The following is a 22,112-nucleotide window of genomic DNA, read 5'->3' as shown; positions in this document are numbered from 1 at the left end:
CAGCTGCATCGCTCGCTCGCTTCGTTCATGGTTGGCGCGCGTCGTTGGTTGCGTACGAGCGCCTTGAGCGTCTCTCGCTGCTCGCATCCCTCTCAATCACACACCCTTGCTTTCACCACCGCCTCGGCTCCACGGAGATCCCCGTCCTCGACGTCCTCGTCAACCTCCGCCTCTTCCGCTTCATCCTCCTCGGGCTCGTCGTCTTCGGGCTCTTCTCAGTGGAAACCTCCGCCTCCGCCGCCATCCGGCTCCACAGCAGCGTCCCGCAAGCAGTCGCGCAAAGAGTGGCTCCTCGTCGGCGTCGCTGGCTCAGCTGCTGCCGTCGGCTCGTGGTATTATTGGTCCAACATTCGCCCTCGGCACCAAGCCAACAAGGCGGCTGCAGCAGCGCTCGCTGCCAACTCGGCGCCCTTCTCCATCACCGCAGAGTCGCGCACCTCCTTCTCCATCCCTACCCGTCAGGCTCAGGCCGGCGGTCCCACCAACAAGGTGGTCTCCACACTCACCAACGCCGAGGTCGATCGCCGTCTCACCGAGAACCAGCGCAGCACGCGCGTCGATCGTCCTCGGGGCGCATGTCTCGTCGCGCGCTACGACACCAACTCGGTCGCCAGCAATGACCCCATCGAGGACAAGCGCGCAGAGGTGATTGTCGAGCGCGACAGGGGCGTCGCAGATCCCCGCCCCTCGTCCGCATCCTCCTCCCCCGCCACTACCACCACCAACACGCCCAACACCGCCAGCGGCAGTCTCAACGGCGACCTCTGCTTCTTCGCCGTCATGGACGGACACGCCGGCTTCCACACCAGCACGCTCCTCAGCCAGAAACTCATCGCCTTTGTCGCCCTCGAGCTCGACAAGGTCTTCCGCGAGGCTGGCGAGTACGCCGAGATTGCAAAGGCAAAGAGTGCCATGCCCAGCAAGCTCTGGCGTGCCCTCGTTGGTGGCAGCTCGCGCACCTCGTCTGCATCCGGTATCACCAGCGGTCTCGACGGCGACCCAGAGATCGTCAAGCGCGCCATCGCAAAAGCCTTCCGCGGCCTCGACAAGGAGATCGTCAACACCCCCGTCGAGCTGCTCAAGGAGTACGAGCTGAGCCTCGCATCCACCTCGTCGAGCTCGGTCCAGCCCGATGGCGGCGCAGGCAGCACCCGAAGCCTCAGCTCGCTCGCACACACCATCTTCCCGAGCTCCACCAATGCCACCTTTACCGCCACGCAGAAGAGCGCGTACGAGAGTATCCTTCCGGCGCTCTCGGGAAGCTGTGCGCTGCTCACCTACATCGACTCGGCGCGCCATGACATCTACGTCGCCTGCACGGGCGACTCGCGTGCCGTCGCCGGCTACTGGGACGAGGACACGGGCAAGTGGGAGGTCGAGGCGCTCTCGGTCGATCAGACCGGCCGAAACCCGGACGAGGTGCGTCGCATGCGTGCCGAGCATCCTGCCAACGAGTCGGAAAACGTCATCCAGCGTGGCCGCGTGCTCGGCGGGCTCGAGCCCACGCGTGCGTTCGGAGATGCGCGCTACAAGTGGGACCGCGAGCTCCAGGGCCGTTTGTACGATGCCTTTCTGCCGGGTGGCCGGTCTTCGACGCGAGGACCGCCCCGCGGCCTCGAGACGCCTCCGTACGTCACGGCGACGCCTGCGGTGGAATGGCGCAGAGTGGGCGAGACGAGCTCGAGCCCGAATCGCGAGCTGCGCTTCATCATCATGGCCACCGACGGTCTGTGGGATATGATGAGCAACGAGGAGGCGGTCAGCCTTGTGGCGGGTCACCTTGCGGGCATCAAGGGCACCATCCGATCGTCCGAGCTGCAGCGTCATACCTTCCAGCCCATCGACAAGCAGCACTCTCTGCCGTCGAATGCTGGCGCGGCCGCGACGTCGTCTGTAGCCGCAGCAGCTAATGCTCCGGCGGTGGCGGGGCAGGCGGCTGTTCAGAACCCCGTGCGCGCGGCGTCGTCCGAGGAACAGCGCGAGCTGGCCGTGTCCAAGCAGCATCCGCTGTCCAAGGGACCCGAGCCGCTCAGGACGTTCCAGTTCCAGGACGACAATCTCTCCACCCATCTCATCCGCAATGCGCTCGGAGGTGCCAACCAGCAGCGTGTCGCGGGTCTGCTGGCCATCCCCGCCCCCGAGAGCAGAAGATACCGCGACGACATCACCGTCAACGTCATCCTCTTCAACTCGCCCACCTCAACCCCCGCCCGTCCTCCCCCCACTGATCCGGAGCAGCACGCACACGAACCGATCAAAGCCAAGCTTTGATGCGATGTACTGTCTGGTATCGGGATCTCTTCTTGTGCAATACTGTATGACATCTGCCCTTTTGGCTTGGCTGAACGAGTGTGGCGGTGGAAGGGAGGATAGGGTTTAGAAGTGTGCCTCGTGCCTCGGTCGCGTCCGGCGGTGCAGATCTTTCCCGATACTTGAGCTTGGCACCGAAGGGGGGGAAGGAGGTTGAGTATGTGTCAGAGTCAATCGGCAAAGCCACTCGAGGTTCGAGTCGTCCGGGTTTCGGTGGGAGCTCCGAAACGGCGACTTTTTCTTTTACTGCACTCCATTGCTTACCTTGATGCAACTGCAGAGATGGTGGGGTGGGGGAAGAGAGAGAGGAGGGGGGTTGTTGATTGAATCCGGTTTCATTTGACGGTTTCATTTCCTTGGGTTCCGACCATTGTCTCACGCTGCGTGGTGTCCGAGCACGTTTCGGTGCCACCTTTTGCGAGTGGAGTCTCGACTCGAGAGCTTGAGTGCAAGCTTTCCGACGCTGGGTAGGCACGTTGGGGACGTCGCAAACACGGCCGATTCATCCGCCCCTCCCCCTCGCGGAAAGGCGTTGCAGTATCAAACTCGACCTCGGTAGGGCGAAATGAATCCACCATGCTCGTGTGTGTCGAGATGGAGCTGTTGGTTGGCTCGGAATGGATCCTCATTCATCCTTTGTCCGGCTGCTACCGCACGGTGAAGCCCACTCGACATCCGCACATTGTGCAACTCGACTTGCATTGTATCTTGGTCGCCGTAGGTGCAGGTGCAAGCCCACTCGCATTGACAAACTCACACCCTGCCACGTGTAGCTCCACACATGAAACCCTCTTCATCGCTCTTCCTTCACACCCCCCACCTCGAAGAGAAGTGCAACTCATCTAGCACCAATGACAGACACACTGCGAGACGAGACCTTGAGATGCAGCTCGGTTTTTACCCGCCCCACTTGGCACCTTCATCACCGAACAGCTCTTGGCTTTGTCTTGTCTGTGCAAAATGAGGCGTTCCGAAGACCTGTTTTTTTTATTCTCTTTTGGCACATGTCAATATCGCGACTACCGCCGCCGCGGGAGGAGGAAGGGGGCCAATGAGAGCGACAACCGATACCTTAATGCACACCATCAACCCATCGCGCTGCACGCTTGAGCTTGATGAACCCATCGACCTGGCATCGTTGTGGCTTTTGCATCTCGAAGGCCCAACTCTTTTCGAGCCTTATGAGCTCCGCTCCTCTCGGCAGCCGATCCTTTTCACTCTCCCCCTCCCTCCTCGAGCTTGGCTCGCCACAAAGCCGCGCCACTATAAGCAAGGCCTTGTTCTCGCCTAGCCTCGCCTGGTGCTGGTTCCACTTGTCCCTGCTTGACTTCTTCCTCGTTCGGTTCGACATACTCCAAGCAGCCATACCAACACAGCCAACAGATTGCACGTAGAAGTGTGAGGGGAAATGGGAAATCTCATTGCCAACATGCCGCCAAATCAGCTCCATCTGCCCTCGTTCAAGGATCTGGTCACCTTCTGCAAGGATGACCGTGTCACCGTAGAGGCATCGTCCCTGCCGGTGGTCAGGGATGCATCGCAGGCTGCGCATCAGACTGCCTTCGACAGGCGTTGTTCCGATGCCGGTAGGGAAGCACGAGAGCGACACAGTCTCGACCAAGAGCAGCGAGGCAATCCACCCTCCCGAGAGCCATCAATTCAGAGTCGTACTTTCCCGACAGTCAAGGAGCCCGAAGGTCGTGGTCTGCAGCATGCTTCTCAGACGGATCATACGGACCAAGTTCGGCCTCGTTCCGCCGATCTCTCCGGCACACTACCAAGACCGATCCACACGGCGAGCTCCAGCTCGTCGTCTGCATCCACAAGGTCGAGCGAAGAGTCGGCGCGACTTTCCCACCCGCAATACGCTCGCTCAGTCACGCAAGTCCATCCCTCGGACCGACGCTCCGAATTCCAATCCCAGCAGTCCAATCGCTCGCCGGCCGAGCTGAAGCCGTCGCGTGGCGACACCTTCATGCCACCAACGCCATCCACGGCAACTCGATCCGATACCCGCTATGCGCCCCAGACGATTCCGAGCCAGCGCTCGATGCCGTATCGCTCCAGCAGAGAGATGCACCCGAACGGCCACGTCAAACAGTTCGAACACGCCCACCAGCGCCACCCGCAAGACCACCGCGTCCGCTCGTGCTCTGCGAGTCCTCACGCGGCGAGCACCGACCGAGGCCGTTCGGCTCCGTCTTCGCCTCCGGCGTACGTCGCCCGGCAGACGCTTGTTGTCCCCGGCTCTCGCTCGCATCCACCGCCCATCGCTCCGAAGCCGACCATCGCTCGACCCGCTACGCATGATGGTGCGAGGACGTTCGACTCGCGCTCATCCGCTCCCATGCATCGGGCACAACCGGCTCATGCGAGGTCGGGAGATCACAGCGTGGGGTACCCCCAGACACGCACTTTTGCGGCTCAGGAGAGTATGGCGCAGGTTCGGGGTGGTGAGCACGACCCGAGTCGAATGCACACAGTCCCGCACCGACAAGAGGTCAACGGTCGAGGCAGTCTGCCGGATCGGAAGCGCTATGACGACGAGGTTCATCGCGATACAAGGATGGCTGGTCCAGCCTTTGCCGGCTTCGCCGCAACACAGAGCTCGTCGCAACGAGCACACACAGAGGCTTCAGCCCAGCATCACCGCGTCCGACCTTCTCATCCGTCGCCTCTCGACGCTAGCCCCCAGCTGAGGTACGGTACAAATAGTCAGATCGCGGCCACATCCGGACCGGTCCGACAGTACACCGACACGGCTACAGATATCGCTGCTAGGCGCGAGTCGGCAAAAGAGCGAGACCATTCGCACCGGCAGTGCACCTCGCCGTGCAGCCCGAGCTGTCCTCGGCGCGGAAGCGTACGCCACAACGCAGCGCACTTTCACCAAGCGAGCCGCGAGCGGATGCCGAGTCAGCCGCAGATCCTACGTGCCCAGTCCGAGGAGACGCGACGGCTTCAAGCGCGTCCTGCCCCTCAGGCTGGAGTGCGAGGAACGAGAGACGAGCGCGATGGAGTCGTTCGGCGCGAAGCCGGATTCTCGGACGACGGCAGGTATGCGATGCACCGCTCCACCGCGCACGCCGGGTCGCAAGTGCAGCGTCGCGTGTTGGGCGGAGTGTCGGTGCGCAGCCAGCAGCCGCGTCACCCCACCGCCTACGCGAACTCGTACCAGCCCTATGATGCTTCTGGCGGATACGCATCTGGTGTGGCGGCGAAAAGGTCCTCTCAGGGGTCGAGTCGACGAATGTCGCCACCCCGACTCACCCGCCAAGGCGATATCGATGCCGATTCGTTCAGCTCAGCCACCGAGCGCGCTCTTCCTCGCAGCACCGGCTACACCCACGGTCGGTCGGACGACCACGAGCCTGCGCACTTCGTCCGGACCCAACGCCTCTCTACTGAGCAGCATCAATACTCGGCCTCGCACGAAGCGGCCGCTCACGAGCGCGCCTACTCGACCCCACAGCGAGGCAGCGAGTGGTCAGGCGATCCATCTGCGGCAAGAAGCAGTCCTCACCGACCCGTGATCGCGTCGCAGCAGATCGCTCCCGCCGCAGCCATGCGCGATGACGGCTTGCAGCGAAACGGCTCCATGGCCGTACAAAGGCCGACAAAAAGGCTGCGCGCCGGATCCGATACTTCGCTCTTCCGTCCCGCTCGCTTCGCCGAGCAGAACGCCGGTGCAGATCGACCCGGCGGACACAGCTTGCAGAGCTCGCCTCTCCCTCGTCCTGAATCCTAGACGGCTCTGGAAGCAGCACAGGCAAGACACACGTGAAATAGATCATTGGGAGACAGCAGAGCAATTCATTGTTCAGAGGTTCGTGACGCGAGATGACAACAGGCAGCAGAGAAAGGTTTACAGGGCGAGTCCATACACGACGGCAGCGGAGCCCGGTGAGGCTGTCAAGCGCCGTTCGCTGTGCTCGGTACCAGCCTTCGACGGCGAGTCGTTCGTCGCGTGCTGAGCCTCGGACGAGGAGAGGAATGCGAGGAGCGAGTCGAACTTGTGTCGATTCGGCAGCGGCGTTGGCTTGACGGGGGTGGTGGCACTAGCCGAAGCCGGCGTGTTTGGCTGGTGGTCGAACACGAGCGAGGGCAGACCCGTGAGCGGCGGAGTGAGCAGGCTCGAGGGTGGCGGTGAGAACTCGCTCCACGTCTGGGCGGCAGTCTCGGCGGGTACGATGTTCTGGCCCTGGCTCTGCGTCTGTGCATGCTGGTACGGTCGCAGTGGCGCCACAGGGCCAAAGGGCGACACGGGCGTCGAGTTGGAGCGGGTGAAGGAGCGCTTTGTGATCAGGCCGCGACGCGGACCCCCGAGCGCGATAATGGGTGCAGAGCGCGGCGTTGGTAGCTGTGGCAGCGGCGTTGTCGGGGGCGGACACGGAGGCGGCGAATGTATGGAGGGCGAGAGTACTGTGCTCCGTGAGCCTCGCTTCTTCACCACCGACCCTGTCTTGGCGTGCTCGTCCGTGGTCTGCTGGTGCAGAGCGATGCTGATCGGCGGCTTGGCACGTCGCTGGCGCAGCGGCAGGGCGCTCGAGCCTACATCGCCCTCGCTATCCATCATGCTCGCCGAGACCAGTGTGGGTGTCGAGAACATGTGCCTCAATCGCATGTCCTCCTTGGCATCCTGTCGGCCCGCGGGAACTGCTTCGTCGCCAACCATATAGGCCAACTGGCACTGGTCATCCTGATCGTCTGCGGCGAAATCGCCCGTCCAGTTGCGAATGCGCATCGCGCCATACTGGCGAATCAACTTCTGCTCCCCAGAACCCACGCCTTCGGGTTGAATCCTCGCCTGTATCCTGCGAGCATCGACGACATGCTGTTGCTCTTCCACGGATGGCTCTCGCGATCGCGAGCGCTCGAGCTCGGGCAGCGGATGCGGATCCGCAATGGGCGGAGCGAACTGTCGCTGGTGGTTGCGCTGCTGGATGTGCTGCTGCAGCACGAGCAGCGATGCCATGGACGTCTCAGACGACGACCGCGCGCGCGTCGCCAGGCTGCCCCTCCACTCGGCCTGGCCCGTAGGCGCCAAGATGAGCGACGACGTCATGGCATGTCCGAACGCGCCACTCGAAGCAGGATCGGGCGTCTTGAGCACCTCAACCCCCTCCGCCTCGTCGGGCACTACCGCGGGCATGACTGCCAGCTCCGAGCCGGGTTGACTGTTGCGTGTCGGTGACGAAAGATACACGGATCGCATCTCGCCCGTCCTCGTGCGTGAGACGCGTCTTAAGACCTGCGATGCGCCGTGGTCGAGTTCGGTGAACTCGGAACTGCACCGTGTTGGCGGACTTGGGCTCCAGGATCGCTCTCCGAGAGCGTACTCTGTGTCGCTGCTGTAGCTGCCTGCCGAATCAGGCTCGATGCTTTGTCCAAAGCCCAATCCGGCTGTCGCGTCAAGGCTGGCTCTGAGCTTGGTCCCGTTGCTTCGTACAGGAGATTTGGCTCGGTCGTGCGATTCCGACACCGAGCGCGTCACTCGTCGAAGTCGTCCTGCCCGAGGCGATGATCGTACTCCAAGCTCAAGCCTAGATCCTTGCTCGGTCGCAAGCTCGGGATCGAACGTCGAGGTTGAGGTTCGAGGTTGTGCTTCCGGCGGCTCTTGTTCGGAAAAGAGGCCGAGCTTGTTGCCCACTTCGATTTCCGCTCCTGTAGAGGCTGCTGAGAGGAGCGGTAGTGAGAGTCCGTCGGGACACGAGAAGCTGCGTGCGAAATCAGCGATGACGGTGTCCGAGGTCTGGACTGCGTCGGAAAAGAGCGAGGCCGGGATCGGTTTTCGCTTGATCCTCTTTCTGCCGAGTACAGCGTTGGGAGACAGCAAGTCCTCGGGCTCGAGCTTGTGGCCAACAAGTCCGACGATCTGAAGCGGCGCTATTGGCTGCTGATCGACGTCGAGTGGTGTCGAGGCTGGCGGCGGCGAGGGATGGAGTTGTCGACGCTCAAACGGATCCGAGCAGCTACGGACTCTGCTCTGCTTCCTGCGTAATCTGGCGGGTAGTGCCAGTGACGGAAGTGACAGCGAAAAGCGGCGCAACACCACAGGGCTATGCTGACTTGGTCGTACCTCGAAGCGCGAGAGGGGCGAATGGCCGGGTGACTGGGGAAAGTCGTTGTCCTGGTCGGTACCTTCGTTCGCTTGGACCCCAAAGCCGAGTGACACGCCGACGCCTAGCTTTTCCTCGTCGTTCTGCGGGATAGGCCGGAAGGCTTCAGGAATCGGAAGCCGTTTCAACGACTTTCTCTTAAGCTCAAAGGCGGCTTGCTTTGGCGGCGCTGTGACGGTGCTGCACGCTGTTGTGGCCTCGGAAGCTTCTAGCCAGGTGGTTGCGTCTGATGCATCCGATTGTCCGCGAGCGCGGGCGTTTCGATAGGGCGTGATTGTTTCGTCCGAGTGCGAAGTCGAGGTGGAAGAAGATTGAGTATCCGACATCGCCGCAACGAATGTCGAAGCCACAAGAGGGTAGAGATGTGATAGCGAAGTGGTGAGAAGAGAAGATGTATCAGTAATCGAAGCGACTTCGACGAGAACCAAGATCACGATGAAGCCTGTGGGAAGAGTTGCTGTGTCCAAGACAGGCTCAAGAAGGTGGTACACCAAAGTGTATGCGAGACGTGATACAGACGCCGACGCGCGACCGACCGCAAACGATCTGTCTTCTCTCCGCAAAAGTGTTCAGACGGCTGATAGCCGGACCTCGTGGCCACCATCGTGACTGTGCGCCTTATCGGCACGAGCACGATGAACCAGCCCTGAGACCTTCGCATCCAGCAGCTCTGCTTGGCAGGTCCTCCTCGCGATCTGCTTCCTGCGGTGCTTCCAGAAGCCCAGCGTCGGTTTACTCACCTGAAACCGATCCGTAAGTATCCCGACGCCAGTCTTATGCGATGGCGACGACTCGAAGGGGTGGAATGTCTCACTCCGTCCGCGCTTTAGCAGGGACACGCAGCAGCCGTCGCCGTAGGCCGTGCGACTAGGGCGCTGTTCCGGAAGGGGTCTCGGTACGAGCAAGGTTTGGGGAGGAGGGAAGGGACGAGATGGAGAACCCAGCCAAGGGATCCCCATCCGGTCTTGCTGGTGAGGGAGAGATACAGGGAAAACCTTAATTTGACAGATCTTGCAAGCCGGTAGGGCTGCAAATGCCAGTGTCTGTCTCTCGCCAATGCAGCTGCGCTGGGTGGCATTGCCAAAAACACCCACGCTATCCGACTTGCGGGGCGCGGCTCGAAACGTGTGGCGCGGCCTAGATGCATCAGCTCGAGGTGCGAGCCGAGCCGAGCTCGGGCTGGGATCTTGGACGCCACTTGTCTGTGCACCAGCCATCTCACTTTCCGATGCACTGGTCAACCCAGCTGTGCTGCCGTGTAGATGCTAGCCAGACGCTTCGCGGGCGAGAAATGACCAGCCTCGGCGTGGCGGAGTGCCTCGGATGCAGCGTGCATAACTCGACAGATGCTCGCGGCATGTCTTCTGCAGCCTCATCCCCGCGGTTGAGTTTTTTTTTTTTTCTTTTCCGCTCGTTTTTCCTTTACCCGGGCCCTCTCCCGATTCAACTCTCCCAACCGCACCCGATAGAGATGAGGCATTCTTCCTCTCCTCGCCCGTCCGTCGACCGTCGACACGCAGGAACTTGGGCCACCACCACGAAGGCAGAAAGATGAAGGCAGAAAAAAGATGAAGGCAGAAAAATTGTTCGGATACGTGGCGCTATGGATACAGTCGAGTGGACAGGAAAGCCTTGCCAAACGTCTAGGTCTGGCGGACCCGTCCTACATCAAAAAGAAAGTGGGGGTGCGATACGAATCAAGGAGAGTGCTTGTGGTTGGAAGAGGGAGAGACTAGGTTCAGATGAAGGCACGGTTGCCCGGAGTGGTGGGGGCCAGTTTCTGGATATCCAGCATCACGATGGCGGCCACTTCGTCTTCGGCCGTTGCGCCGCCTCCTGCGCCGAACGAAGCATTGGATGCGCTCGAGGCCGACCTGGCGTGGCCCTGGCTAGACCTCGCGCCAAACTTGGTGGGGCTCGAGTTGGGACTAGGGCTCGGAGGTGCGCCTCCCGTTGGCCTGGCAAGGATGGCGAGCTTGAGCGTGAGCGGCGTCGGACCGAACTTGGGCGGGACAGTGCCGGAGAGCTCCTGCATGCGGTCGTCCCAGCGTAGCCAGTGGAGGAACTCGGGCCAGGTGTTGTAGTACTCAAAGTACTTTTCATCCTGCAGCACCGGGTGATAGCTCAGCTTGCGTCCAGAACGCTTGCCGGGCGAGCCAGGAGCTCCACCGACCATCGGCGGTGCGGCGGTTCCAGCGAGTGCAGAGACGCGAATCAGCTCGCCCGGTCGCACGGTGATGTTGTGCGAACGAATGCGCGACCACGGTGTCGAGCCTCCCACCGGCAGGGCATCACCCGAGCGCGTCGACGAGTCGCTTCTTCGGTGCGAGACGGACGATGTAGCTCTGTGCGCCGTGCGCGATGGCGTGGCGGTCGATTGAGGCGTTTGGAAGATTCCCCCGCCTCGCGAAGCACTCGAAGCTGCCGACCACGGACGACCGCCGCCAGCAGCACCCCTGGTGGCGCTCGTGTCACCAGCGTCAGGGGCGACAGAGGTTCGCTGATTGCGGGTAGGTGTCTTTGGGTTCTCCGTCACGGCCGTGCCCTCACGCTTCGATGAGCCGGGGACGACTGGCGAAGCGGGCACCGGACCCGTTGACTGTCGCACCGCTCGCAACGAGGGCTGATGCGCCGAGTCTTCACTTGTTCTGCCAGCGCCGGCTGCCCTACCAGTACTGTCTGCCGTCCTAGTGGGTGTAGAATGACCGACGCTGGGCTTCATGGAGCTTCGGCGGCTATCTGTGTAGCGCACTGCTGCGGTTTCGGCACCGGCCAGGTTGGGCACGTAGCTCGCAGCCGAATTTCTCTTGGTGTTCTCGGCAGTGTCTCGCATGATGGCCGCGTTGGAGGGATCGTCCTCGGCATCTTCGAACGGATCGTCCTCATTGGCGCCATGAGCAGCAGAGCCAGAGCGAGTGGTGTCGATGGAGGCACCGCGCGCGGCTTGGTGCATGTAGTTCTCGAGGTGCTGCGAGAGGTTGCGCTGACCCTGCTGGATGCTCACCTGCTGCGGAGGCGGGATTGTGCCCGAAGTCTCGACGCTGACCTTGCGAGCATAGCCGACCACAGCATCGTCCAAGTCTACCGATGCGACTGGACCTGCATGACCCCGACTGCGCGCAGAAGCGACGGGAGCGTCCGACTGACGCGGCTCCCGCAGTCGGTCCTTGGGTCCATGGTCGTCTCGCTCAGGCGAGCTTTCGAAGCTGTTGTTCAGGTTGAAGGCTGGTGAGGTGTTGATGTGCGCGTTTCTGTGTCGCATGGGCGCAGAAATGAGGTTGCGGCGCACCGGCACTTCGAGCGGAGAGTCCAGGCTGAGAGCCTCGGTGCGCGATGCAACTGCACGTCGACGCTCCGGCGTGCTGGGAGCTGCTGCGGTACTGACGCCACGATCCATCGTGTCGTCGTAGAACAGATTCGACTCCCAGCTACTGCGAGCAGCAAGACTCTTCGACGTTGTCATCTGAGACAAATCGCGACCCATCATACCCTCGAGCCCGAGACCAATCGAGGTTGGGCTCGCCATCTCGGTTCGACCCTCGTATTGGCCTTGTCCAGCACCAGTGCCGTTCTCGTCAGCCTCAGCGGGGTACGCGTTAGGGTCAGCGGCGGCAAAGCTGGCAATCGATCGGTTCGACTTGCTTGCCTTTGGGGTTCGGCTAAACAGATTCAGAACGGAGCTGCGTCTGGGCTTGTCGGCCGCCATCGGCGATGGGTTGGTGATGGTAAAGGCAGGCGCAGGCACGAAGGCCGACGGCGGCTGTGCCGGTCTCGGTGCGATGTTGCCCATCGTTGTAATCACCTGACGTGGTTGGCCGTTCGACATGTTTTGCCCGTGGCCCTCGTCGGATGGTGCCAGTGTCATCGCATCCGAGAAAGGAGACCGTTGAGTGGCCGGAGTTCCGTCTGCGGCAAGGTTGGCATCAGGATCCAGGTAAGGACTAGCGCTTTCCTCGTCCTTTTTATCTTTGCCTGCTTTCTTTCCAGCCGGGCCCAAGCTGGCCCACCCGAACCTGGGTGAGCGGTCGTCGGCCAAGGTGCGCTCGTCGTCGCCGAGGTTCCTGCCCCCGTATGATTTTTCGAAATCAGAAGCGTAGTCATCCGGATGCGCTCCACGGAAGTGGCGATCCTCGGCAGCGCAGTGTCGTCGACAGCACATCATGAGCAGGATGAGCATGATCAGGCCTCCGACACCACCCAGAGAGGCTGCGATGGCGATCTTGGCCTTTGAGCTGAGACCTTGTGAGCTCGTCTCTGAACCGCTGACGGAAGAGGCGAAGCCGTCTGTTGAAGTACTCGAACTGGTGGGCGACGATGCACCGGATGTGGAGCGTCCCGGTGCAGGAAGCGGAGTGGGAGACGTCGACGAAGCCATCGGGTTGATGGCGAAACTCCGTGTCGAGACACTCCTGTAGTCGCCGCCCGGCTGGGCCGAGTCCAGAGAAAGCTGCACCTCGACGCGCTCTGCCCCTTTTTTGGGAGCATTGCCAGACAGGATCATGCCCATTGGATCGAAGTGGATCCAGTCACTAGCCGATGCAGGATTGAGGGTGAGATGGGGTGGAGTCTGCGTTTCACGGAAGTAGGTTCCGAGCTCCACCTGGAACATCTTGCCCGGCGTCACCTGGACATCCGGTAAAGACGATACCGAGAAAGGCGAAGGATAGACAGAGATGCGAGCAGATGCGGGTACTGGGGCAGCGTTCGGGTTCGTCGCGTTGGTCAGGAGCACGGGTACTGTGAGTGTAACGGCTTCAGCCTGGGTGAGATTGAATGGAGCAGTCCCGGAGAAGGTTCTTGATGTGTCGTCGAAAGACAGCCAGTCGCCAATCGCGCTGGTGTTGGCGCTGACGCGCAGCTGTGACACGTTCACGGGTGCCCCTTCCGAGTCGACGATTCCTTCGAGGGGCAGCTGGGAGCTGAACTCCTGTCCAGCTGTTGCATTGATGATGGGGAACGGTGCCGATTGAATGAGTGGGGCTCCACTCACGACCATCTGAAAGGAGGAGTTGACGCCTGCATAGCCAGCCACGTCGCTTGCGGTGACGACGACATCGTAGAAGCTGCCCGCCGTGTGTACATCTGTAGGTGCCACGCCCCATAGAGTGACGGTCTGGTCAAGGTGCATCCATTCTGGCAAGGGAGAGCCGTCAGCCAAGGCAGCGGAGAGATACACTCGGTGGCTGTCCGAAGTGAACGAATCGCCGGCGAATCCGAGAGAGAAGGACCAGCCTAGTGGGAGGCGTTGAGCTCCCGAAGGCAGGATTGAGTCTGCTCCCAGAGTCGTAGCGTTGGGTAGCTGGAGTGCCAGTGGCTTGTTGACTGTAGGGCCTGATCCGGTCATCGCGATGAGCTGGTACGTGGTGGATGCCGTGCTTCCCGTCTCTGGATTGTTCGCAATCAGGGTGACGTTCGTACCGACGCGGGAGGACCCTGGAGGTGGTCCTTGTGGGACTCCGGAGATGGAGCGATTGGACGGCTCGAAGGTTGCCCAAGAGGGCAGTCCGGTGGCATTGTAGTGGAGTGGAGCGGTCGAGTTTGTGTCGACAAAGGTGTTTTGGGCGAAGGACCAGGTGTAGGGTTGTCCGAAGCGGGCGATAGCCGGAAGCTGCGAGGAGATTGGCCGCTCAACACGTACTTCGGCCTCGACCTTCCATGCGAGGAGCAAGAGGGCGCAAATCCACGCCCACGAAGCCGAGCGATTCGTGTGAGAAAGCATCGCAGCAGTCTCTTGAGGGCTCTACGTGTCAGAACGTATCGCAGTGCAGTGACCGGTGCTGTGAGCTGGTGCTGTGAGCCGGTGCTGTGAGAAGGAAGCGAAGCTGGCTTCTTCGATAGATGCGATGGTCGTTCCGCCTCGACGCTTCTCCCGGCGGCTCCGAGCTTGACGGCGCCGATTTGATGGTGCTCTTTTGTTGAAGTGGGGTGATTAAACTGTTGTCGGAAGTTGGTGCTGTATCAATGTCGCTGAAATGGTGGTCACGGGCTTGAAAGAGTGTTGTCCAAAAGAATGTGTGTCCGTAGCCAGATGATGGATATGGAGGAGAGGAAGGGGAATGGGAATGAGTGCTGAAACAGACGGATAGCGGCGAGGGAGGAATCAGGAGGCAGGTGGTGGTGATGGTGATGGTGGAGGAGGAGGAGGAGGTTGTGGTGGGAACGGAAGCATCGCCAGCGCTCAGATCTAGACGTCACGGACAGGGTCAGTGCGGCGTTCGAGACGAGAACGGTGGGAGGAGTAGACACGAGTCAATGCTCTGCCAGCTCAGACGCGTGACGAGAAGGGGACGCGATGCGGGGCAGAGAAGAGTCTTGCCTCGATCGCGTTCGGCTCGAGGTGCGCACGGAAAACGACGACGGCGACAGACGGTGGCACTTTTGTCCGACGCATGGTCGAGAAGATCTTCAACGCAAGGAGTCGAAGCTGGGCACGATTTCGACAGCCATAAGCTGCGTGCAGGATCACGACACAGCGGCAAGCACGTCTGCCGGTCGCGCGTGGCGCGGCGTGCTGTCGATCATGCCGACTCCTCTTGTTTGCAAGTGCGCGTATAGATGTGCCCAATATAGAAGGTGCAGAGCCGCTTCGTCAAGATGCAGCCAACGGAATGGAGGCCGCCGTGCAGTGTGCCGAGGTGAGCATGCCGGTGCGAGCGTCAAGAGAGGGGCAGGATTGGGAATGCAGGGTCAAGTCTCCAGGCTCCTCTGTGTGTGTCTGCGAGTGGTGGTGGGAGGAGGCACGAAGCGCGTACCGCTGCCAGGCACCGGCGAGAGCGAGTCGCTGCACGATCTTGTCCCTTGCATATGTCGAAGAATGCGCAGCGACTCGGAGAATTTTTGTGAAAGAGAGATTCAGGCTGAGTCTAACACCTCAAATTTCCGGAGAAAATCCGACATCCGAGTCCCGCGCTCAGGGAAAGACACGGAGCGCTTGACACGGACCACCCGAGAAGGCTGCTGCGGGCGCACGCATTCGCACTTGGTCTTGGACCACATCGATCCGTCAGACCGGAACCGGCTTCCAACATGTCTACGAAACAGTACAAGCAAGCAGGCGAAGATGTGTGGAAGAACCGGACAGAGAAGATCGTACGTTGCTGCGGCCATGTTCGCAAGATTTGCCTTGTCGGCGAAAACAGATGCTGACGATGGACGTCGATACTTTTGCATGCCTACGCTAGAACGCGGAGCTGTTCACACTCACGTACGGCTCTTTGGTGATCCAGCTCATCAAGGACTACGAGGACTACGCCGAGGTGAACAAGCAGCTTGAAAAGATGTAGGTCCGCGCCTGTCGCTCCGAAGGCGAAGCAACCCAGAAGAGATGCTGATGCTATTGACTTGCCGGGATTCAGGGGATACAACATCGGCACGCGATTGATAGAGGACTTTCTCGCACGCACCAACCTGTCCAAGTGCTCCGACTTTCGCGAGGTGGGCGAGGTGGTGAGCAAGGTCGGATTCAAGATGTTCCTCAACATCACACCCAACGTCGTGCACCATCAGCAAGAAGAGGCAAGCTTGCCTGCTGCAGCGCAAAGTGCAAACTCGACACAGCCAGCGTCTGGGGCGCCGGCACCAGCTGGGGTCACTGCACCCGGAGGCGTGCGGGAATTCAGCTTGATATTGGACGAGAATCCTCTGGCCGAGTTTGTCGAGCTGCCGCAGGATGCTGCGGCTGGGGGACTGTGGTTCAGCAACGTGCTTGCCGGAGTGCTACGTGGTGCTCTCGAGATGGTGCAGATGCAGACCGAATGCTTCTTCGTGTCGGACACGCTTCGAGGCGACGAGACTACCGAGCTGCGCGTGCGCCTGCTCAAGCACCTCGATGAAGAGGCGCCCATCGCAGACGACTAGATGCAGCACCAAGGGCATCCCGATATCCAGCAAAAGCTTCTTCTCTGCACTGCAATGTTGACTTGTATTTGTAACGAATGCCGCCCGTGCGTGTCCGCTGCCAATGTCGTCCGCAGCGAGAGTGTCGGAAACGAGAAGGCTGCGGAGCGATCGGGAAAGTGCAGCTCTCTTTGGTGATCGATCCTGCAATCAGGCAGTGTGCACTGGCGCTGGTGCTGGGTGGGACCTCTGTCTGAATGAGCGGGAATGTGGCTGCACGTTGGAGCGTCGGAGCCCACTCGATGAACTCGGCTCTTCCGATGAAGCCAGACTCATAATCCATACGCCCACCTCAATGACGGGGCCATTTGTACCCTGCGGTTCCTTCTGCACTCGACGAGCAGCAATTGAAGCTTATCGCGCTGCCTTGCTATAATCACACGCTGCACGTCAAGTGCAAAGTAGGATTGGGATTCGAGGCAGAATCACGGCAGTGCACCCTTCGGCTACGGTGGCGACGCGAAGAGGCTCGTTGACACACTTCAGTACAGTATCTCACTTGGGCCGGTGGGACCACCTTGAACCTTAGTACCCAATTAAGTTTGCATGCAAGGTCAGTCATGGTTCCTTATGATACCGTAACTTAGCTGGCTGCTCGCGAGAGCGCACAGGCGTACGCTCCCACGCTTAGCCACCCGTCGAGGCAACAGCTTTGGCCCTCGTAGCCCTACGCAATCACGCCTTGTGCGAGCGGCTGTCCGTTGTCGTGTGCTTGCTGCGTCCCGTTGACTGCATCTCCGCATTCCCATCCAAGTAACCGCACACCGAAGCCGAGCGGAAGGCCGTCAGTATCGTCATTTGTATTCCTCCCTGCTTTCTTCCCGCTCGTCATCACTATCGCCGTTATTGTTCCACCCCTTGTGGCAACCGGCTCGGATCTCAGAGCATCGGGTGGAGTACTCGCCTACGCTTCTCCAGGTAATAATCGCATCTGCCAAGCGCACCGCCCACACTGCTGACCCATTAAGCATGTCGGACCGTGCTGCGGAATACAAAAACACCCTACCTCTTCAGACCCCTGAAGGCAAGATCGAAGATCGTCATGCATCAGCCTTACCTTCAGCATCTGTATTCCAAGCGCTCGATGCCTCGGATCAAGACGACGCACTGGCTTCACAGCATGCTCTGCACTTGCAGCCTTTGTCACCATTGACGCTAGGCGAGCTTGGTCTTCAGCCTCCCGAAACTCCAAGTGCTTTGATCGATATCACCCCAAGCACAACTTCGATGATTCAGAGCAGCGTATCCCTCAACGACCGGTGCGCAACTAATCGCGCTCACCTGAATCGACGCAGCACTGCTCCTGTAGCAAGACTCGGCGGATCAGATGTAAGCTCGAGCTACGGTGAAAGAGGGGCGCAAGCAGGGAATGCATCCCACTTCACCAGCAGCATGGCTTCGACAGACGCATCCGCCGGCGGGCCTTCCGAGAGCATCGCAGATCCCCTCCTCGCCAAGTTTCTCCAGAGTCTCGCCGATGACGGATCGACATTGACCGAAACCACCTCGACAACAGCAAGCTGTGACGATCTCGAGTCGTCGCTGCCGTCGCTCCTTCCTACCTCTACTGCTCCAAGGCCAGGGTTCGTCTTGGATCGCTTCGCTTCCATGCGGAACTCTACTCCAGCTTCCATGCGGAACTCTACTCCAATACGAGCGGCCGAGATGCAACGGACAAGCCTTGGCAGCACTGGTCCAATGCGGGATAGTCATGGACAGCTCCCCTTTCAAAATTCAAGATACGTGGATCCCTTCTTGTCGGCGGAACTTGCCGCTGAGCGTGTCCCAAACGCTACCACCTGTGGCGATGCGACGTCTCAACCTTCGTCATACCCTTTGGCGTCCTCCGGCCACCTCTCGACCATGTCAGAATGTCATCTCAGCTTCAAGCCATCGGAACGATTCCACGCCTCACCCAAGAAGAGAAAGCGCATAGTCCCCTCGGGACTTGAAGACACCATTCGTGATCTGTCCGCAAAGGAGCACGCTTCAAAACCACCTTGGTCGCTCGATCTTGCAAGTCTCTCGCGGCTGGCTTTACCCCAGGCACCACCTCTACAGCCTCTCCACCGATATCCATCGCAGATTCTCGAGAGCGATGGACGCTACGATTCGGATCGCGACATGGATCGCGACTCGGAAGCTGGATTTCAGCTCGGCACCAGTCCGTCTCGTATCGACGGCTTGAGCGCTTCTTCAAAGCGGCTAATGCGGACATGCTAGCTACAGAGCCCTTCTCGAGTGACCTTGCTATCGGACCCGGCGACTCTGATCCTCGTTCGTCGATGACGCGCGCGCTTTCTTTGCAGACGAACGCTGATGGCAGTCGCATGGCGGAAAGCGCGCCGGCGCCTACCAACGTGGGCAGCCCTGCGGACCGATTGCACTCAGCTCCTGACCCGGTGAGGGTAACAAGCGGGTCAATCTCTTCGCGAGCTGCGTGCGAAGCCTCTGGCGGAAAAGCCGGTCCACCTGCTCGGACCAGCAGCGCTTCTAAAAGCAAGCCCACAACAACTGTGCACGACTCGTCAGGCAAGGCTTCCCAGCATTCTCCTACTTCTCAAGATCGTTCCGCCAGCGGTACCAGCTCGAGCTTCACACGCAAGGTCCTCTTCGATTTTATCCGACGGACCAACCTGCAGAGGCCCGTCAGCCCGTCCTCGGCGGGTACGATCCGGTCCTCCTCCGACTCGTTCCCAAGATCAGCGGAATCTTCGCCGGTAGAGCTGCTCTCCAAAAAATCGTCCCGACCCCTATCTTCTAGCTGGCCGTCTACGGTACCTGCCGAGCTTCAAGCGCATCTTCAGAACTGGCAGCAACAGCGCAAAAGGTCGAAGCCCAGCTCAGCAAGTCAAGATGAGGCGGCGACGTCATCATCCTCCGGCCACACGCGGAGAGCACCAGCAGGCAAAATCTCGCCACCGAGTCAGAAGGAGAGGAAGGAAGCACCGTCGAATGCGCGCAGAGCGGTGGACAGCGAGCTAGAAAAGAAGACGCAGAGGCAGGAGCAGTACCAGCGGCTGCTTCAGCGGCTCCAGGCCCAAATGCGCTCGAGCATGCAGCGGGAGAGGGATAAGAAGAAGCAGAACATCCTAGAGATGGGCATGGGAGGAGACGAGGAGAGGAGAGAAGTACGCGACGCCCAGGAGCGCGACTGGAAGCAGGATGCGTCTGCAAAGATGGATTCGCTCGGTCATCCAAAGACGCCAAGTCCGCTGCTGTCGGGAGCAGCTGGTAGCAAGTCCAGGCCGACATCGTCGAAAAGGAGCTCGGATGACGCGGGGCTGTGCTCACGCTCGAATCAGAAGAATCATCGCCAGAGCCAGGATACGAAGGATGAAGCTCCCACCCCGGCGGATCAGCTTCAAGAGGTCGTCTTGAACCAAGTTGCTGGGCCAGCCGGCCGCTCCACCCTCGCCATCGGTCCGTCGGACATTCCAACTCCAGTCGGTAAGAGTCCACGAGCAGCAAAAGGGGCTGAACCAGGGCGAACTCTGTCGCCCAAGAAGCCAGTAGGAACGTCTCGGGCGATCGAGTCCCCATTTCCACTGCCGAAGACTCCGTATACTCAATATCAGCAGTCGACGCCTCATCCGACATGGGGGCAGCAATCATCCCTTCCCTTTCGCGGCTTTGAGTGGAGCCATGCGTGGATGCCCTCTCCCTTTGGCGCAGCTGCATATCAAGGCACGCCGCCCATGTTGGGTCCGCCGGGGTGGATGAATATTGCGCTCACAGGGGCACTGGGATGCTCGCACAGCCCCGAGCTCATGCAGAGCCTGGCGATGAAGCATCCCAACTGGCGTCAAGACTTTCGAGCCTCCTTGACACCGGCTGTCGTCGCGCGCGAATCGTTTGCGACGATGCCCACGCTCAGCAAGGGGGCACTAGAGACGGGTCTGTCGTCGGTCTTTGCATCGTGCATTGATCCGCGCGCGATAAGCTGCCTGACAGCGACAGAAACGACCGTGCCGTCGCCTGCGGCTGTAAAGCGGCCGTTCTCACCGGGAGACCGTGTGGTCTTTTGGGCGGTCAAGGGGACAGCGTCGGTCAAGCTCAAGGGTGTGGTAGAAAGTGTAGGTCGCGACCCTCATCGCTGCGGTAGAAAGAAAGGCACTGACTCCCTGCTTGGACCTTTCTCGATCCTCATCACTAATGCTTGATTGGCCGCTCTCACGGCGCAAGATGGCAGCTGATACGGCAGATATCACAGTAGAGACGGCCGGTGACGAGTCGCTGAGAGAGCAAAACGTTCACGGAGGCAAATTGGGCACGCAAGCGGTCAGCCACCAGGAAGAACCAGTCACCACATGCGTAAGTGTCTTCGGCGCACCTTGACGATGATCGAACGGCGACTGAGTGCCTCTTGATACGCTGCTATTGCCCAATCCAGCAGGTCTATCGCAACATATCGTGGAGCAACATTGTGCCGCGGCAGCAAGCGATCGCTTTGCACTTTCTGCGCGCCGACGAGTAGCCTAAATCCAAGCTGCTATGTTGCCCCTTTGCCTTGCGCTGTGACTCGTGTGGCGGGTGAATGACGGATGGTGATGGGCTGGTTCGGTGCGAAAATGGCACAAAATGTTCTGCCGTCAGTTGGCACAATTTCGAGCGCGCAGAAAAAATCGGAAACCGGGAGTTGGATCGACAGGGACGCGTATGCTGGGCAAGCTGGCAGTGAGGGCGTGGAGTGATCTTGTGTTTCTCCACTTTGTGGCCGAGCCGCACGCGCCGTCGAGTTACTTTGCACACCATCATCATCCTCACCCTCCCCCCGCGCACTCAGCACCTTTTCCAGCGCTCGCACTCGACACATTTACGACCAACACATCGGCGTACCATCTTAAAGCGATATTTCTAGGGATGACGTCGTTGGGAGCGATGCACAAGGCTTTGGTGGCGGCGTTTTCGTCGCCAGCCTCCAAGCCCGAGGAGGTTCGAACGCTGCTCACCAAGCTGAAGATCGCTCTTACAGAGCACAATCTGCTGGTTCCCTCGGTGGCATCTTCTGTGTCCAAGGCGGATTTGGAGTTGGCAAGGTCGGTGTTGGAGATGGGGGCGTTCTACTCGGTTCGAATTGGCGACATTCCCGGATTCGATCGATACCTTTCGCTGCTCACGCCTTTTTACGACACCACCCTCTCGGCTTCGGACAACTACGAGCCGCTGCTGGGATTGAGGCTGTTGCGACTGCTCAGCTCGAACCAGATCTCGGCCTTCCACACGTTGATCGAAACGCTGCCTACGGACTTGGTCAACAAAAGCACTTTCCTCCAGCACCCTGTTAGTCTCGAACGTTGGTTGATGGAGGGAAGCTATTCCAAGGTGTGGAGACTCAGTAGGGAAAAGCCCCCGCAGCACGAATATGCCTTCTTTGTGGATCTGTTGATGGACATGATTCGAAACGAAATCGCCAGCTGTGAGGAGAAGGCTTACGACCATCTCGCCCTGCACGACGCTGCGACGCTGTTGTTCTTTGAAAACTTGGATCAGGTCCTTGCTTTCGCCCAAACCGTAAGTCCCCGTGCAACCATCAGAAGGACCTTGTATCTGCATGCTAAAACACGTCTTGTGCGATCGGTCGGTTGTGCAGAGAGGATGGCAAGTCAACCCTTCAACACAGGTGGTCTCGTTCACCTCCGCCGATGCCGCACACTCGGCCAACGCGATCCCCAAGAAAGCGACGATCGCAACCAACCTCGTCTTTGCAAAGGAACTCGAGTCGATCGTCTAAGACGCCCCCTCCCTCCCTCCCCCCTGCGTCTTCGGTTTCGTTGCAATGCTAGC

The 22,112-nt window shown here is 60.1% G+C and overlaps 6 protein-coding genes across 6 annotated transcripts; 4 read left to right on the top strand and 2 right to left on the bottom strand.

Annotated features, from left to right (window-relative positions):
* Window positions 1-27: 27 nt before the first annotated feature.
* On the top strand, window positions 28-2,271 carry PAN0_007d3214 (protein serine/threonine phosphatase 2C; the record flags this gene model as incomplete). Its single annotated transcript, XM_014801299.1, has 1 exon — window positions 28-2,271. The coding sequence occupies one exon, from the start codon at window positions 28-30 to the stop codon at window positions 2,269-2,271; it is 2,244 nt and encodes a 747-aa protein (XP_014656785.1).
* Window positions 2,272-3,739: 1,468 nt separating this feature from the next.
* Window positions 3,740-6,058, top strand: PAN0_007d3213 (uncharacterized protein; the record flags this gene model as incomplete). Its single annotated transcript, XM_014801298.1, has 1 exon — window positions 3,740-6,058. The coding sequence occupies one exon, from the start codon at window positions 3,740-3,742 to the stop codon at window positions 6,056-6,058; it is 2,319 nt and encodes a 772-aa protein (XP_014656784.1).
* A 117-nt stretch (window positions 6,059-6,175) lies between these two features.
* Window positions 6,176-8,755, bottom strand: PAN0_007c3212 (uncharacterized protein; the record flags this gene model as incomplete). Its single annotated transcript, XM_014801297.1, has 1 exon — window positions 6,176-8,755. One exon carries the CDS (start codon window positions 8,753-8,755, stop codon window positions 6,176-6,178), a length of 2,580 nt encoding a protein of 859 aa, XP_014656783.1.
* A 1,412-nt stretch (window positions 8,756-10,167) lies between these two features.
* On the bottom strand, window positions 10,168-14,820 carry PAN0_007c3211 (uncharacterized protein; the record flags this gene model as incomplete). The annotated part of the gene is made up of 3 exons (XM_014801296.1): window positions 10,168-14,169; window positions 14,510-14,613; window positions 14,775-14,820. 3 exons carry the CDS (start codon window positions 14,818-14,820, stop codon window positions 10,168-10,170), a joined length of 4,152 nt encoding a protein of 1,383 aa, XP_014656782.1.
* Window positions 14,821-15,455: 635 nt separating this feature from the next.
* PAN0_007d3210 (transport protein particle complex subunit) lies at window positions 15,456-16,286 on the top strand (the record flags this gene model as incomplete). Its single annotated transcript, XM_014801295.1, has 3 exons — window positions 15,456-15,518; window positions 15,611-15,708; window positions 15,785-16,286. 3 exons carry the CDS (start codon window positions 15,456-15,458, stop codon window positions 16,284-16,286), a joined length of 663 nt encoding a protein of 220 aa, XP_014656781.1.
* Window positions 16,287-17,294: 1,008 nt separating this feature from the next.
* Window positions 17,295-22,059, top strand: PAN0_007d3209 (proteasome 26S subunit; the record flags this gene model as incomplete). Its single annotated transcript, XM_014801294.1, has 6 exons — window positions 17,295-18,489; window positions 18,555-20,401; window positions 20,511-20,639; window positions 20,719-20,798; window positions 20,945-21,839; window positions 21,919-22,059. The coding sequence occupies 6 exons, from the start codon at window positions 17,295-17,297 to the stop codon at window positions 22,057-22,059; spliced, it is 4,287 nt and encodes a 1,428-aa protein (XP_014656780.1).
* Between the last annotated feature and the right edge of the window lie 53 nt (window positions 22,060-22,112).

This window comes from Moesziomyces antarcticus, assembly GCF_000747765.1.
Source record: "Moesziomyces antarcticus DNA, scaffold: scaffold_v10007, strain JCM 10317, whole genome shotgun sequence".
NCBI classification, from domain to species: Eukaryota; Fungi; Basidiomycota; class Ustilaginomycetes; order Ustilaginales; family Ustilaginaceae; genus Moesziomyces; species Moesziomyces antarcticus.
Note: the sequence above shows the minus strand (reverse complement) of the source record. Positions and strands in the feature narration are given on the sequence as shown.